Source organism: Paralichthys olivaceus, chromosome 8 (assembly GCF_024713975.1).
Source record: "Paralichthys olivaceus isolate ysfri-2021 chromosome 8, ASM2471397v2, whole genome shotgun sequence".
NCBI classification, from domain to species: Eukaryota; Metazoa; Chordata; class Actinopteri; order Pleuronectiformes; family Paralichthyidae; genus Paralichthys; species Paralichthys olivaceus.
The window spans coordinates 16,429,495-16,445,000 of NC_091100.1; the positions used below are offsets into that span (position 1 = coordinate 16,429,495).

The 15,506-nt window shown below is 41.2% G+C and overlaps 2 protein-coding genes across 2 annotated transcripts in view; one reads left to right on the forward strand and one right to left on the reverse strand.

Moving 5' to 3' along the window:
• The first annotated feature begins 797 nt into the window (after window positions 1–797).
• LOC109627744 (voltage-dependent calcium channel gamma-1 subunit) lies at window positions 798–10,981 on the forward strand. The gene is made up of 4 exons (XM_020084517.2): window positions 798–1,508; window positions 7,438–7,512; window positions 10,442–10,588; window positions 10,677–10,981. Exons 1-4 carry the CDS (start codon window positions 1,274–1,276, stop codon window positions 10,907–10,909), a joined length of 690 nt encoding a protein of 229 aa, XP_019940076.1. The 5' UTR covers window positions 798–1,273; the 3' UTR covers window positions 10,910–10,981.
• Window positions 10,982–13,886: 2,905 nt separating this feature from the next.
• Window positions 13,887–15,506, reverse strand: part of helz (helicase with zinc finger) — a 51,180-nt gene continuing 49,560 nt past the window's right edge. Inside the window, exon 33 of the mRNA XM_069529831.1 lies at window positions 13,887–15,506. This exon is cut by the window's right edge and continues 2,791 nt beyond it. The gene's annotated coding sequence lies outside the window, so the exon portion shown is untranslated.

Here is a 15,506-nt window from a genome sequence, read left to right on the forward strand (position 1 = left end):
TCATTAATCTCTTTAAATTACATGTTTTTAATCTTTTTCAGTGCCTACCTGTGTTCTTTATCTGCACTGTGGTGCAGTGGCTAGCACCACATCACAAAAAGAAGGTTCTTGGTTCGGATCCCTGAGTTTGAATGTTCTCCCCGTGTCTGTGTGGGTTTCTCTGGGTACTCTGTCTTCCTCCCACATTCTAAACTGGAGACTCAAAATTGACTGAAAAGTGTGAATGCTTGTTAACTCTGAATGGGCTGACGACCTGTAGAGCCTCACCCAAAGTTGGCTGGAATTAGCTCCTGTCCCTTCACCGTAAGAAAGGCTGAGCAGTACAGATAGAGGATGGATGAAAAGAGGCCAGATCTTAAATGGCTTTACTGATTCAACCTTTTGTAACCAGCAGAGAGACATTCACAGAAGTGATCAGAAATATTTGACACACTCATATGATTTTCTATTTTCATATTTCAATAAAGGAAGTGGTGTGAATGTTTTGAACATAATCTGGACTATAAAACATGACATGAATAAATTAAAAGCAGTTTTGCTTTATGAGGAAAACTCCTCTGCTGCTCTGACAGCTGGAGCCTCACCACTGCCATATAAACACATCCACCTTCTCCTTATAAATTGTTTAAATAGACAAGGCAGAGAGTTTAAGCACAGCCACTGCAGATGGATGGAAACAAGCAGTATGGCAAAGTATTCAAACAATGCATTCTGAAAGTTTGTGTGTGTAAATATGATTAGAGACGACTGTGAGTCCACTTGTTATAGCACGCTGGCAATGTAACCGGATCTGCCGACGACCTGACAACTTGACTCAACTGTCACATTTATAGCTTCCAGCAGCCACACCCCACCCAAGCAAAACACTTACCAACACATGCTGCAGCCTCCATGCCCATTGCCCACCATGGCAGACAGTTGATTTGGTCATCAACTCTCCTGATCTGCTTCAACAGCTGTAAGGCTAAACTTGTAGTCCCTCAGTTGTGCACACAGCTCATGGTGAGAAGGGAAAAGGGGACTTGAAACTAGGACAGGAGCAGTCTGGCCGCTTTCCCGTCGAACCAGAGGCACAGATTTACGACAGGGGAGAGAAGACACTGGTCTTAGTCAGGGAGGAGACTTTCTTGGAAGCTTGCTGCAGTCACTGAGAAGAGAAACCCCTGGGACACAGACCAGTGTCCACATTGCAGAACAATTTGATTAATTTTTCCCTTTTTTTATATATCGAGGGACGAATATTCACTGAACAGAAATCTCATCACCTGGAAACATGCACAAGCGCACAAAGATAAAGATTGCCATCTTCGTGCTGCTGGTGGGTATGGCTTGCACGTTCACAGCGGTGGTGACGGACCACTGGGCCGTGCTCAGCCCAAACGTGGAGAGAGTCAATGAGACCTGTGAGGCGGCCCACTTTGGCCTGTGGAGACTGTGCAAGAAGCATATTTACATTAGCTCGGAAAACACCGTGGAACATGGCTGCGGACCCATCAGCCTGCCTGGAGGTAAGAGGAATATCTCAGCACTGAAGTTAAACAACGCATGTCCCCTTTTTGTCTCTGCACCTAAGGGTGTCTATACTGCATGGATATTGTGTGTGTGAGGTGCCTCTATGCAATCAAACCCAGTGCTCATGAGGTACAACACTACTAAGAATAGAGATGACTCCGAACAGGTCATATGACACTATAATTTCCGCTGTGATTCTAAAGGAAGAACCTATTCTAAGTCACATGCATGTGGCGTGTCATCATGTGATAAACCTGAGGCAATGACACCACAAGAAGTCTGCATGATTAAACTTCAGAAACACAGATCACATGTTTTGAATGGTTTCTAATGACATCATCAGTGGTTGTGAAATGCAGCTCAGAAATACATTTTCAAGCTGCCATGGAGGTTTGCAAATCAGCCACAGAAACTTGGTTATGTGGGCGCTGGTACTCGCCGCCCCTCTTTCGGACAAACAACTGGGTGACATCCATGACAAGGCCTTGTGGGGACGCCTCGACAAACAGTTGTAAAGACTGTCTGTCACAAATATCCGAGCACGCATGTGTCACAGAGTCCCAACAGGCTGCAGGTTTGCACTAAACCAACCAGTGAACCCCCACGACAGCTGATTGCACAGGTGGCTGCTCCTCTAAGGGTGTGGACGTGTTTCAGTAAAACCAGCTGGTGCAGAGCCTGCAGACAACTGACACTTTACACAACATGGGCGCCAGCACGAGATATTTACAAACACTATAAGTGAACTGATATTACAATAGAACTTAATCAGTGATTTACTGATAGTATTTACTAAAGGACAATACTGAGCCACTTTAATTGGATATTTCCAGGTCCCCATAGTTGTATTGGTAAATGATTATTTATTACCGAAAAAACTAGTTTCTGTGCAGCTGCAATTTACAAGAACCACAATACATCAGATTTAACCCACATTACTTTAGTGGAACTGTATCACTGTCAGTTTCTTCAGTCATTAAGGATTTGTGAAGAAGAGTTCTGTCTCAAAATAAATGTCTTTAAAGTTAGTCCCAAATACCAAAGCTCTTTTCAATACACCTCCAAACTAGAATGGCACTCAGAGCACATACCATCGCAAAGGCCCCTAAAATTCAGTGGCACCACATTTCACATGTCCTAAATATCAATCCCCTAAATGTGCCAGATTTATTTAATCAATATTTATGAAATACTGTCTGGGAAAATTGCAAAGGAAGGAAGTAAAAAGAAACCTGATCTGAATCCATGCCAGAATTGAAAGGGTTTTTTCCTGACCTCTATGGCCTCTTTCCAACAAGGCTGCTCTCTTGTTTTTATGTCATCTTGCTTACAAACAAACAGGACAACACATTATGTAACAGGAGGAAACTATTGTCTCTACATTTAGAGTATTCATTAGTGTCAGTTACATGGGACTTTGCAGATTGAGATTTTAGAAACACGTCGGAAATTTAATACAGCTCTAAAAGGAGCCGTTCTGCTGCGATAACAGTACCATTGAATTGAGTGTGTTACTGAGTCTGTTATTAACACTTGTACTTAAAGGTACAGTGTGTAGAATTTTGTGATATCTAGTGTTGAAATTGCATGTTGCAGCTGAACACCCCTCACCTCACCCTCCCTTCTAAACATGAAAAAGAACCTGTGGAAACCTTTAATTGTCATAAAACTCAAAAGGTGTTTAGTTTGTCCAGTCTGGACTAATGTAAAAAAGATGGTGGCCTCTGTAGAGAGGACCCCCTCCATGTAAATATAAAGTATTTAAATATAAAGGGCCTTTTCTGGGGTAAAGAAAACTACAGTTCATACAATTTAGATGAAATGAACTAGTGAAAACATCATGAGGATTATTCTACATTCAAGTTCTGCCAATAGTTCCCTTTCACCTAAATCTTACACACTGGACCTTTAAGGGACTGATCTGAATACTTATTTCACCACAGGCCTGATGAGGGTTCACTTCACTGTGACCATCTCAAAATAAAGTTTGTATGACAACAGATGCTCTTACTGCTGCCTGAATAAAAGGCAGATGGTAATTGTGCAAAATGGATGTCGACAAGCAATGACTCACATCCCTGAAATACGGTGAGAGTCACTCGTCGGTAGAATGAGAGACGGTTGACTCAATCATTCTGTTATCTGAAATGCCCCACTGTCCCACGCTGCGTGTGACTAAAATAATTTAGAATTTCCCGCTAAAGTTGTCCCACTCATATGCTGAAAGAAAATATGCCCTATCTGATGGTGGCTGCTTGACTTCTGGAATCCCAGACACTGTCTGCACTCTAGAGCTGTAGCAGCAGATGAAAAGCCTGAGGGTGGTTCATTTGTGAAAGAATGGTGGGCATGTGCTGAATATACCTTAGCAGCTCAGCCCACCCAGACATATGGGAAATTCTTCAGACTGCAGCAACTGGCAAATACTAATTATAAAGCTTTTATTAATGGTAAATAAATGGAGTGGATGACCTCTCAGTCTACAGGGGTTCCCCCAGGCCCTGTATTCAATGTAGTTGGAGAGGAAGATCTTCCTTTATCATAGCCACGCATCTTCAGAGAGGTGTCAAACCTCTGATTCAAAGCAGGACTTAAACCGTGTGTGAGGAGGTTCTGTTCTCTTTAAGACACTCATCAGGAAAATATGAGGAAGTGAGGTGTTGTTTAGGTTGACTGCGGACAAAGTGCAGATGGGGAGATGATCTCAGGCAACAAAAACTTTATGTGTATGTTGTCTGTCTTTTCAATTTGACATTTCCTCTTGGGTTGGATTTCTGAGCTGCTGTAAACCATTAACTAAGGAACCTCAGATATACCCTCTTCACCAGTCATGTCACAAAGTTACTCCATGTCGCTCACCTCCTGTTTGATTCTCAAAGAAATTGCAAACACGCTGAACTTTACTCCTCCAACGGCTGAATATTGCCCAAACTGCTCAGTAGGCAGTCGTTGTAGTTATAAATATAGGCCATGTAAATACTCAGCTGTCTTGGATGGAAGCCGCGAGGGTCTAGTGTTCATGCCAAAGCAAGCAATCCTCTGAGTGATGGGGCCGGCTGGAAGTGTTGGGCATAGCTCTAAGACCTGACGTCCCACGAAAACTGTTCCCAAAGGGACCTTTCTGCAGCTTCAAATCTCTGTGCAGCTCAAACAGCCACTCAAGTTACCTTACTCTCCGCACAGATGCATAGTCTAAAAAGAAAGTTTAACTACTGGTATTTTAGGCAGTCAAGTGATATAGCGACACAGAGACAGGCTAATGTCTTCAACACTTGATTGGGATGTGTTATTGTGGGTTTGTATTCGAGTCAAAACGTCAGTTTCCTTATTTGGAGTGATCACTGAGTGGTATTTTTTCTTTCTTATTTAAGCAAGGTCTTTCAGTTTCAGACCTGGACTAATTGATTTCACTCTTACTCAAATCTATGTGCTTGCACTCAAATATCCACTTCTTGTGCTTGGATTTTGAGCTGCGTGCGCTAAAAATGTTGTGTTGTTTGAACAGATTTCCTGCACTCTAGTTTCAGCTCTTCTCCTGGTGCTGTGTCAATGCCTGCATGAAATGTTCTCCTCTTTTTTTCCTTCTGCACTTGGACTGTTTTGTGTAACAAGTCTCTCAAAACTCCACAACCAATAGAATGCCAGGTGTGGTGCTGACAGATTAAATGATCCCACCCTCGTTGTGGGTGCAGTAGCTTTGCTTCTTAAAAAGTCTCGTAAGGGTTGTTACTTTAACCGCGTTAATGTACTCCTGCACTCAGCTTTATTTACACTCTAATATACCCAGAACGACGGCGGACAATCTCAAAAACCCCACAGACTGGTGCCAGAACTGTCAAACAAAAAGTGTACTTCAAAATAAAGATAATGCTGTGACATGACAATGTGCAGAGTTGCTGACAATCCCGTGTACTCACTTTAGACAGATGAATTAGTGTCTTTTCAGGACAGAGCTTTAGATTTACAGCACAGTCTAACAGAATGAGGACCAACAACAGATAGAGTGTGCATGCCCGTGTGTGTGCAGGTGTGTGTGTGTGTGTCGGCACACTCTCCACAGATGAATACACATTAATTAATGACCACCAGCATGTCCCCATGTTTCTGTTGAAGCTTGCACTCAAAGCTCATTCAAAAAGGTGCAATTAGGCGACACTCACAATGTGGGAATCAAACCACTTGATGCCAACAATGTGCTTGAAGCATCCACTCCAAGTTCCACTAAACGCTGAGCTGCTCACTTAGACCAGATATGCATCCAGCCAATGAAGAGCCACTCTGCCTGCCGAAAATCGTATCTGACTTGTGTTACAACACAGGGATAAAGCAGAGTTGAGAGGTGGAATATTCAACAGTTTGGGGAAATGATTGTGGTTCAAAGATATTTCTCTGGCTCCCTTTTTGAAAACAAGATTTTACTCAGAAGTAAAACTAGTTGAAGAGACTCTATCACATGCTAAAACACTGGAGCCCGTTGCTTAGTAACAACCTCTGTGTTTTCTCTCTGTTCTGATGGCCAGTCCCTGTCCTCATTCATAAAAACATATTTTTGTGTGTATGTGTGTGTGTATGTGTGTGTGTTTGTGTTCCCTCCCAGCATGGGTCATTGAGCTGTAACCACGATACGATACCAGGCAAAATGACTCATTTCCACATGAATGCATATCGTTCATGTCCCACAGTGAGACCGTATGGAAAGGGGGGATTAGGAGCAGGCATGCGAGTTGAGACCTCGTAGCATAACCAAGATCACTGACCTGCACTTGTCTTTGCATGAGATGAGGTGACATGGTGGTCTGATGTTTTACAAATATTCTTACTCAGTCTCTGCAAATATGATCCTCCGAACCTACATGTTATTTCTTTTTAATGTCAGGACATTCTTCTGCTCTCAGGAACACATGATATGTGCAGCCAAGCCTCGGATGTAAAGTGTGAGCCACTCTGTGTGCTAACCACGTATACATTTTTAAATCCCTCCACCAGCAAGCGTGTGGTATGAAATAAGTGAAATGACAGAACGCCACGCCTGTCTCCACACTGGATTCAACAGTTGATCTTTTTCTGGACAGAACACTTAACAAAGCATGATAGAGTATTACTGTATCCTAACCACACCCTGATCACACACATAAATCAGACTGACTTCATTTGAGCAAATCCCCACAGTTTAACACCTTGAATACCCAATAAAGACAGAACGGGATATATACCATAACTTCCTTTACTTTGAAAGTCACAAGGCCCACAACGTCACAATGTCACGCATACAGTTCAGAGGTAATATTATCACGGGTGTGTGAATCTGTGAGACACTTAGGAAACAATGTGAGACAGTGTGAATTGTTCAAATAAAATTTATACACGCGGTGCACCACAGCAGGTGGAGTCAGGCCATAAAGTGCAGGTCATGCAGGGCAAAGCTTCCACCAAGTTGTGGAAAGGTTGAGCAGACCTTTATAACAGACCTAACAACAACTTCCGATTATTCTGTCAAATAAAAACGAATTGTAAAACACTGGTTACCTGTCAAGGGAAACAGATATTTAAGCAGCGATCTACCTTAAATTCAGTCCAATATAGAGTCTAGCTGGTCAGTGTAGTGGAGCCTTGAGCAGCTATAAAGACAGAAGTATTCCTAAGGAGTAGTTTGAGACCAAAACCATCAAATGGATTTGTAAATCCTAGACTGTACATAACAGTTTACGACTTATATTGCAGCCAGTCAACAGAGGGCAATTCGATTTTGGGGAGATGTCATATTGTCTACCTTTCTATACTGCCTAAGGTGTTGGCTAACATGTTAGAAATAGCAGCTTTATAAGCCGATAATAGGGACATTTTTTGTGTTCATCCCCAAACTGGCTGCCAAATCAAATAATCTGTGTCTAACTGAACTTAATTCTGTTTTTTTTCTATTCACAGAGGAAAACTGCACTTACTTCGGGCACTTCACTTCAGGGCAGGGCACTGAGATATTTGAGTACAAAACACAAAAAGGTAGGTTTCTGAAGCTGGTTCCTGTTATTCTTCCCATCCTATGTATGAAAGTAAAAGGAAAGGACGGATTAATTATGAATAAATTGTGTAAATGTGGAACAGCAGGACGTCTCAGTCTGTGTAAAGGTCAACATCAAAACAGCTGCACCACAGTTTCCCAGCTGACCTCACCTGCTGCTGCAGCTCAGCTCTCTGTGGGCTCAGATTTTCATTCATGTCGCACTTCTGACCGCAGCACAGTCAGCGGTGTCACAGCAGGTGGATCCCACCGTCAGCTGACATCAAACTTCTTCGATCCTCTGTCCATCTGTGGCTCAACGCCAACGCACCAACACGGGTCAAAATTAAGAACACTTTATGTCCCACACAATCTCTAAATTATATATTATTATGTTTGTATCCTGGTAGCGTGCCTCAGACATTTTTTTTTCATGTTTGAAGATTTGTTGATGCACTTGGAAAATGTGAAAACAGAGGTCACAGAATTCACAGTGTACGCTGACACAAGGAGTGTTTTACATACCGAGTCTAAGGATCAGAGCGAGACGTGATCTTTACACACATCACATCACATCCCTCCTGTCTTCAGTGACCCTGTTTTAGCCATGTCAGCCCAGCCCACGCATGTTGTATGACAGCCCTTCCATGTAATGTGCAATAGGGGGCCGAGCACATGTGGAGCACTGTCAGACTCAATTACTGGGGTGTAAATGTGAATAGGCATATACATGAAGTCGCACACACCCCCACACCCTAAACTCTAAGATGCTAATGCAGGCATTCAGAGGTACCCCTGCCCCAATAATCAACACACACACGCAGCACTACAGCACTGATGGCTGGCCCTTGAGGGACACACACTGCAAGTTTACTGGAATGATTGTAGCACTGACCTAAGTTCCCTGTGGTGTTATTCACTCTTGACTGAGTCATTCGGCTCTAGCATAATGGTTCATAAGGTTGAATGAACAGAGTAGATGTATGTCACCATAGGCACATCCATCTACACAGTGAGACTCTTATCTGCTGTCGGGAATTTGCCTGTAAAAAAAAAGAGACAAATTAAGTGTAATGACAATCTTGTAAGTTTAGAATAGATATGAGTATTGAATGTTCTTCAAACATTTATTATAAACTATGTGTTATATCTGCATAAACAGTATTGTGCCATTTCATTTTGTGACTTATTGCAACTCTTGTCTGAAGCAGTGTGTAGGTAGATTGATATAGATATAACTAGAATTGCACTCAGTAGAGTGCATGTTTCCCCATAGAGTCTCCTTAAATTAAGTAGGGCTGCTCCACATTGCACACACTTATACATCAGCTCCCTAAATATGCCAGATTTTTTTTACATCAAGATCCATGAAGCATTCCCCAGGAAAAGAGTGAAAATGCTTTAAAAAATGCAATGTTAAAGAAAGTGTAAAAGATGCTGGATCCATTCCCTGATCCACAGCAAAATTTAATGGGTTCTCTCCGGACCAATACCACACCACACAAATAATAATAACATTAATAACATTATTATTATTATGATCATTACTACAAATAATGATGTGATGATAATAATAAAGATAAAAGAACAATAATAACGTGGCACCCCAAGAAAATTGTGGAATATATGGAAACAACTATATTTCTAGCTGAGATTTAAAAGAAGATCTCGTCTCAGACTGACGTATTTCCTCAGGCAATTCATTCCAGAGCCTTAGGGACCTGATTGTATCGAATCGAATCAAAAGAGGAACATTTGAAATTCCAAATTTCTCCTCCACGTGCTTGCCTGTATATACATAACATGGGCATGATCTGGCTGTATATACAGTATACATATACATGTATGAATATAAAACAAAGACGCATGAAGAGCAAAGCTACATTTGACTTGTGCTATCTTTCTGATGTCTACATTATTATCAACCTTTGGTGTTGGAAAAACTCTGATGTTCCAGACCGAGTTAGCCAACGCGCTCCACAGAGGGTATCGGTATCTCAGGGTGCAGCCTATCCTCCCCTGTCAGCAGAAGATGAAGGCCCTCTCTCCCCCAAAGCGGAGCCCTCTCCCCTGGGCACAGTTCACAGGCGAACAGGCGGCAGATCAAAGGCCTCACCTCTCTGCTCAGAAAAACAAGCCAGCTGCTGTTCCCTTTACGCAGACACACTGAATCTGTCAACACGAAGACCAAACTACACTCATATAGTTTATTTGTGAGGTTAAGATAAGGAATTTTTAAGTCCAGTGATTTTCTATATTTATTGAATAGTTAAAAGATTTCAGGAGAAGACCAAAACCAGGAAAGAAAATGGTCCAGCTAATAAGTCCTGTATGACCAAAGATTGATTTTTCTATGACTTAGAGCACATACAAATACATTTCAATCTGGAGAGATTTCCTTTAAAGAATGAACAAAATGTTTCGCTGTGCACAAATAGAATTAAAAGATATACGAAAAGAAAAGAAAAATATGAATAAGTCTATTTGCCACTTAGGATGTCGTAAAGGTTGAAAGAGAGACCTGTGACCAAACGACTGGCTTGGAGCTGAATGTTGAGACAGCACTAAAATTTTAATTTGTGATTTAGCTGTTGTCATGACAATAATAATGAAAAAAGTCTAAAGCAAGACTTGCTCTTTAACCTGACACTACATGGATTTTCTCCAAAAACTAGAAGGAAATTGTTGTGATGTGCAAAACCATCTAATACGTAAAAAGATCCAGGATCTTATTTCTACTCCGTCTGAAACAAAGGGGCATGTGTTATCTCGATAATTCATCACTTCTAGTTAAAGCTGCATCTTCTTATTGATTGTGGAAACTGTGATTAACAATTTATACGTATGTGTACTGTATATAAATGTGAACGAAATTACATGATATGATGACAATAGGGAAAATGTAAGAGTTTGATGTCTCTTTCCTTCCAGAGTACAACATCTCGGCTGCAGCCATCTCCATCTTCAGTCTGGCCTTCATGATCCTGGGCTCTCTCTGTTTACTTGGATCATGCACTGGTAAAGGCAAAGGCAGAGACTACCTCCTCAAACCTGCCGGCATGTTCTTTGCGTTCGCAGGTGAGTTCAGTTAATCAATGAAATGAGATTTTCTCGGTTGCTATCTACAGTTCTGTTTGGGAATCTCACCTCTCTGCTTCCCCCCAAGGCCTCTGCCTCTTCATCTCAGTGGAGGTGATGCGTCAGTCAGTGAAGCGGATGATCGAGAGCGAGGACACGATCTGGATCGAGCACTACTACTCCTGGTCCTTCGCGTGCGCCTGTGCCGGCTTTGTCTTGCTCTTCCTCACTGGCATCGCCCTCCTCCTCCTCTCCATGCCCCAGATGCCCAGGAACCCATGGGAGACTTGCATGGACGCTGAGCCGGACCAGGTGGAATGACAGCCTCACGGACGGACAAACACGGGACGATCTTTCTTTTTGTTTGGAGAACAGATGTTGGATTCATTTCGAGAACAAGGGCTGGCAGCCATGAAGCCGTGATGACAGAGACTCGACAATAGCCATCGTGGGAAGAATAATAACATATATACATATAATATATGTACATGTAACAAAAATAAGTAGAGTTCTGAATGCTTGCCCTAAATCAAGTATGTGTCCAATACACAGGTCCTGTCCGACACCTGCGAAGTTCTGGTCTCATGTTGGAGACTTTTCAATTACAAGTTAATGTCCTGAGTCAATGGTCCTGTTTGGTCCCATTGTTACTGTCACACACACCTTTGCCAGAAAGACAATACGATTTTGAGAACATAGTTAAAACACTTATGGCCTGACAACAAGGATACTTGAGTTTGCATGTATGCACTGCATTATGTATGATATCCTGTACATATTTAATCTTCTGCTGCTGATCGTTGTATGGCGTCGCTCTTGTGATCTCTCACTTACAGTAAATAAGACAAGTCTGCAGTACAAGTCAAGTGGAATATTAAGCAAAGCAAAAACACAGAGGTTTGCGTGTGACAGGCTGAATTCTAAACACCCATATAGTCACAGTACAGCACTGATCACGCAGGAACAGGTTTAGTTCAAGCAGGTGCACATACAAGCCCTTATACTTTTTGCTGACAGCTTTAACCCTAATGTGCAGACAGTTGGAAACATGTAATCAGAGTGTCAGCTTCATTTTAATCCAAGTTTATTGTATTTGTGACAGGAAGACACGTCGCTTTGTTTCAGAATCAACTTCGATTGCAAATCACACAAACAAATATGACACAACTCTATTATTCAGCTGCAAGTAGCTCAATGCAACTTGAAGTGGTGGAGTTTCTCAAACCAATGCTGCAAATGAAGTGGAATATTTTTTAACTCAGAGAGCACATCCCTAAGCCGTCCCTCTGCCATACCTCCCCTAAGGCAGAATGTTAAAGAAGGTTGTGGCAGTAGACCATGCCACGGGGTTCCCATCATGACAGCCAGAGACAAACCAGTTCACCCATTCAGTGCTCAGCAACATCTCTTTATTGCAGGCCACCAGAACATACAAAACATGGAACTTAAATGGTCCAGCACTTTCTGCTGGACCTTCTGCTTCACCAGTGTGTGTCCTCCTGAGGCAGCTCTGCTGCTGCCTTTTCAAGTCTGAGGATCAATCAGCTAACAGCTCTCACCTGTGCTGACTGATCCTCTGTGGTGCAGGTGAAGGTGCTCTCTCCGCCCCTTCACCTCCACAAAGGTAAAAAAGGTTAATCTTTAGATTCTCAAGGAAATCTGTTTTAGCAGTTTTTTGTGTAATGCTGCAGACATATCGACAGACAGCAATGAAAACACAACCTTGGTGGAGGTAACAAAGAAAGTGGACTTGTAGTTTTTGAATGCATTTTATATAACGTTCTACAGTTTGAATAACAGCTTTACAAATTCAACAATAAGAAGGTGAAAATGTGGACCATGCTGCATTGCAGTACAAGTTCAAGTAAAACTACTGCTGGACCCACACCGCCACAGACTTTAAAGTAAACTTTTTCCGAGGTAGACCATGCAACACCACAACAAAATAAAGATAATTCAGGGGGCAAACAAAATGAATATTTGAAAAGTACAGCGCCTACTTCTGCCAAGGCCCAACAGTTGCCTTAAATTCAATCAAGCTACACCACACTCACATAAATATGCTTGATTTGGGGAAATTGGGGAAAACAAAGACCTGAATAATAAGTAATCCTGCTCACAAACAAACAAACAAACAAACAAACCACAGACCGGAGCGAAAACATAACCTTTCAATTCATGCTCCTCGTGTTTGTCCCTGTATGATCTTACAGTCTTGCTGTACTGTCAATCTCTAAACCAGACCATTTATTTTTACTCTACTTGGTATCTCCCATGACATAACTGCTAGCATTCTGTCCATGTGTATGTAAGTGAGCAATCCAGGAGTGAATGTATTTGACCTTTCTGCGGAGGTGTCAAAGTGTATAACTTCACTGTCAGCTGTTTATCTGTTAGTGAGAGCTGCATTCATACAGTATATGAGCTTCTTCAGGGCTGATGTCCACTATGGTTTATTTCTATGTTTCCTTCTTTTCACTTTAACTTTTTTAAATTTCTTCACTGACAAAAAAGAGTTAACTGCTCAAATAAAACAGAGAAAAAAAAATCAAACACCCTTCGTAAAGTAATGAAACCTGCTGATGTGAGCTTTCTATATTGTTAGTCTTTCTTATGTTTTTGACTTTTCCATAGAACATAGCATGCAATCAAACACACTGTAGGACTAAGAACTAATGTGTGGAGTGTTCTTTAATGAAAATTAAAAGTTGGTGAGCTTTGGAAAACTCTTGCCTGGCGTCTTCTGAAATCACTTTGTGTTCATGTTTTCTTTGTTTCCATGTAACAAAGGCACAGTAGATAGCACCTGACAGATGTTGAAATGGAGAACAGAGTATAAAGCTGGATTTTATCTCGCTACCAATTCTACATATGTCTGCATGTGGACACATATCTCGCTACAACTGTTCATTTTATAAGCTTAACAATACTCAGAGGAAGTGCAGTTTTGTATTTGGGGTGATTTGGACACATGGATACTGTGGACCGAGTTGAAAATGTCTTCTACGTTCTCTTAGAAACAACAACATTGAACAGTAACTGGGTCAAACTGTAAGTCAAATCACAGCAAAATCATTTTTAATTAGTGTTGTCATGATGGTGCTGATTTCCATCCTAGTTAAAGCGCACGGTGCGTTCTGATGCTGCAGTGCTTTATATGGAGCTGAATTACAGTCGTCACCTTTTAATCTGGACTGATGAAGGCCACCGTCCACTGCATCAAACCTCATGTCCACCATGTGACCTGTGAATTATCTGTAGTGCAGAGAAGGAGCAGAAAAAAAGACATAGAATTCAAGACGTTTCAATAAAAACACTTTAATAGAGAAACAAATAAAAAAAAAAGAAAATAAACCTTTTAAACACAGTCTAAATCCTTTATTATAACCACCACCAATTGAAATGAAGAAGAGTAAAACATATCTATTCATTATTTTGTACCCACGAGGGAGGAACCAATGGGACTGGGGGACTGGGAGAACAGGTGTGCCATTGATTCACTGCAGCGAGGGAAGAACAGAGGAGAGCGAACGGATAACGGGAAGAGATGTGGCGTCTATAGAAGGCTGAACACAGTGCTCTCTACTGGCTGGGCAAAAGGTTGCTCCCTTTCCATGTGCCACACACACATGTTGGTTTCATTTTGTTATCTTTAAAAAAGGCAACACAGGATGCTTTCGAACAGTGACATATGGTGCAACATTAGGAGGCGAACACATTTCAAATCCAACTTCATCTGTGGCGTCGCTACCTTTCATGTCTGAAACATAAAGATGGTTGATTAGGACACAAATGAAGTGTTAAAAATAAATCAGCTAAAGAAAAATTGTAAATAGATCCCTTTAAAATGTCTTTGGCTCAATCTCTTCTGCTTCAAAAATAAATAAAAGTGTAGCTGACGAAGCGGTGGAATATTAGTATTGCACAACTTCAGAGATTAGCCAACGACTGCTTCGCGGAAAACCGGTTCCCCCCCTAATGAACGTGTCCAAAGATTTTTAAATTCAACACGCACCAGGGAGCAACCTCAGCTGTAGCCCTGCTAAGTAACTGCAGAAAAAAAAAAAGAGAACTTACATGACCAGTACATATTTGATTGACATGTTAGTAAAATATTATAATAGTTTTGCTGATAATGTCACAAGTTATCGTACACATCAAATAATATACTAAAATTTGACTCTGTAGGTTGAACAAAAGCTTTTTTTTTTTTTTTTTTTCTTTTAATCCACAAATCAATACAAACTGATAAAAACAGGGGTAAAAACCAGCCAGGTCATCTCAACATGCATGAAAGGAAAAACAAGTCTTCACATTGAAAAAAAATTATAATCCATGTTGATTGTTGTACAGCTGTAAAGTGGTCAGAAAAGGAACAGGACAAATCCAGCAACATATACTGAAAAACACGTATTGTACAGTGAAATTATCATCATTTTTAACAGCTGCAACACAAAGTCTCCTCTTTGTCAAATCAGTCAGACACTGTCTCAAAAAAAAAAAAAAATGAAAATGTCACAACAACTTGTTGCAACGAGACCAACTGGGTTGTTGTCATCTATTTCTAGAATTATCCTCATGATTTTTTTTTGTGAATTTGCATAATTAAAAAGGGCAGAGCCTCTTTATAGCTTAATAGCTTCTACAAAATTGAGGCGCTCCCAAAGTTCTTGTTTGTAAATACCTAGAAAATGCATATTTACAAGTATGTGTTGTTCTCCGCTATAAGTCAAAAAAGTCTGGACCTTTGAATTACAATGTGTAAAACGTAGAAATTAAAACTGTAGCTTGTATGAGGCTCGCCGCTGACTAGTCAAAGCACATCTAAGTAGTTAGCTGTGAGGGGCTTAGCTTTGTGGGTAAGTGACGTTTGTGAATAGTTAATAGTGACTTACTGTCGTATGACACATTACAATCA

Bases quoted from the DNA above. Each gene is read 5' to 3' on its own strand.
- LOC109627744 (XM_020084517.2), top strand. From the start codon at position 1,274: ATGCACAAGCGCACAAAGATAAAGATTGCCATCTTCGTGCTGCTGGTG. The intron at 7,513-10,441 runs GTAGGTTTCTGA...CTTTCCTTCCAG, and splicing joins TGAGTACAAAACACAAAAAG to AGTACAACATCTCGGCTGCA. The intron at 10,589-10,676 runs GTGAGTTCAGTT...CTTCCCCCCAAG, and splicing joins CATGTTCTTTGCGTTCGCAG to GCCTCTGCCTCTTCATCTCA.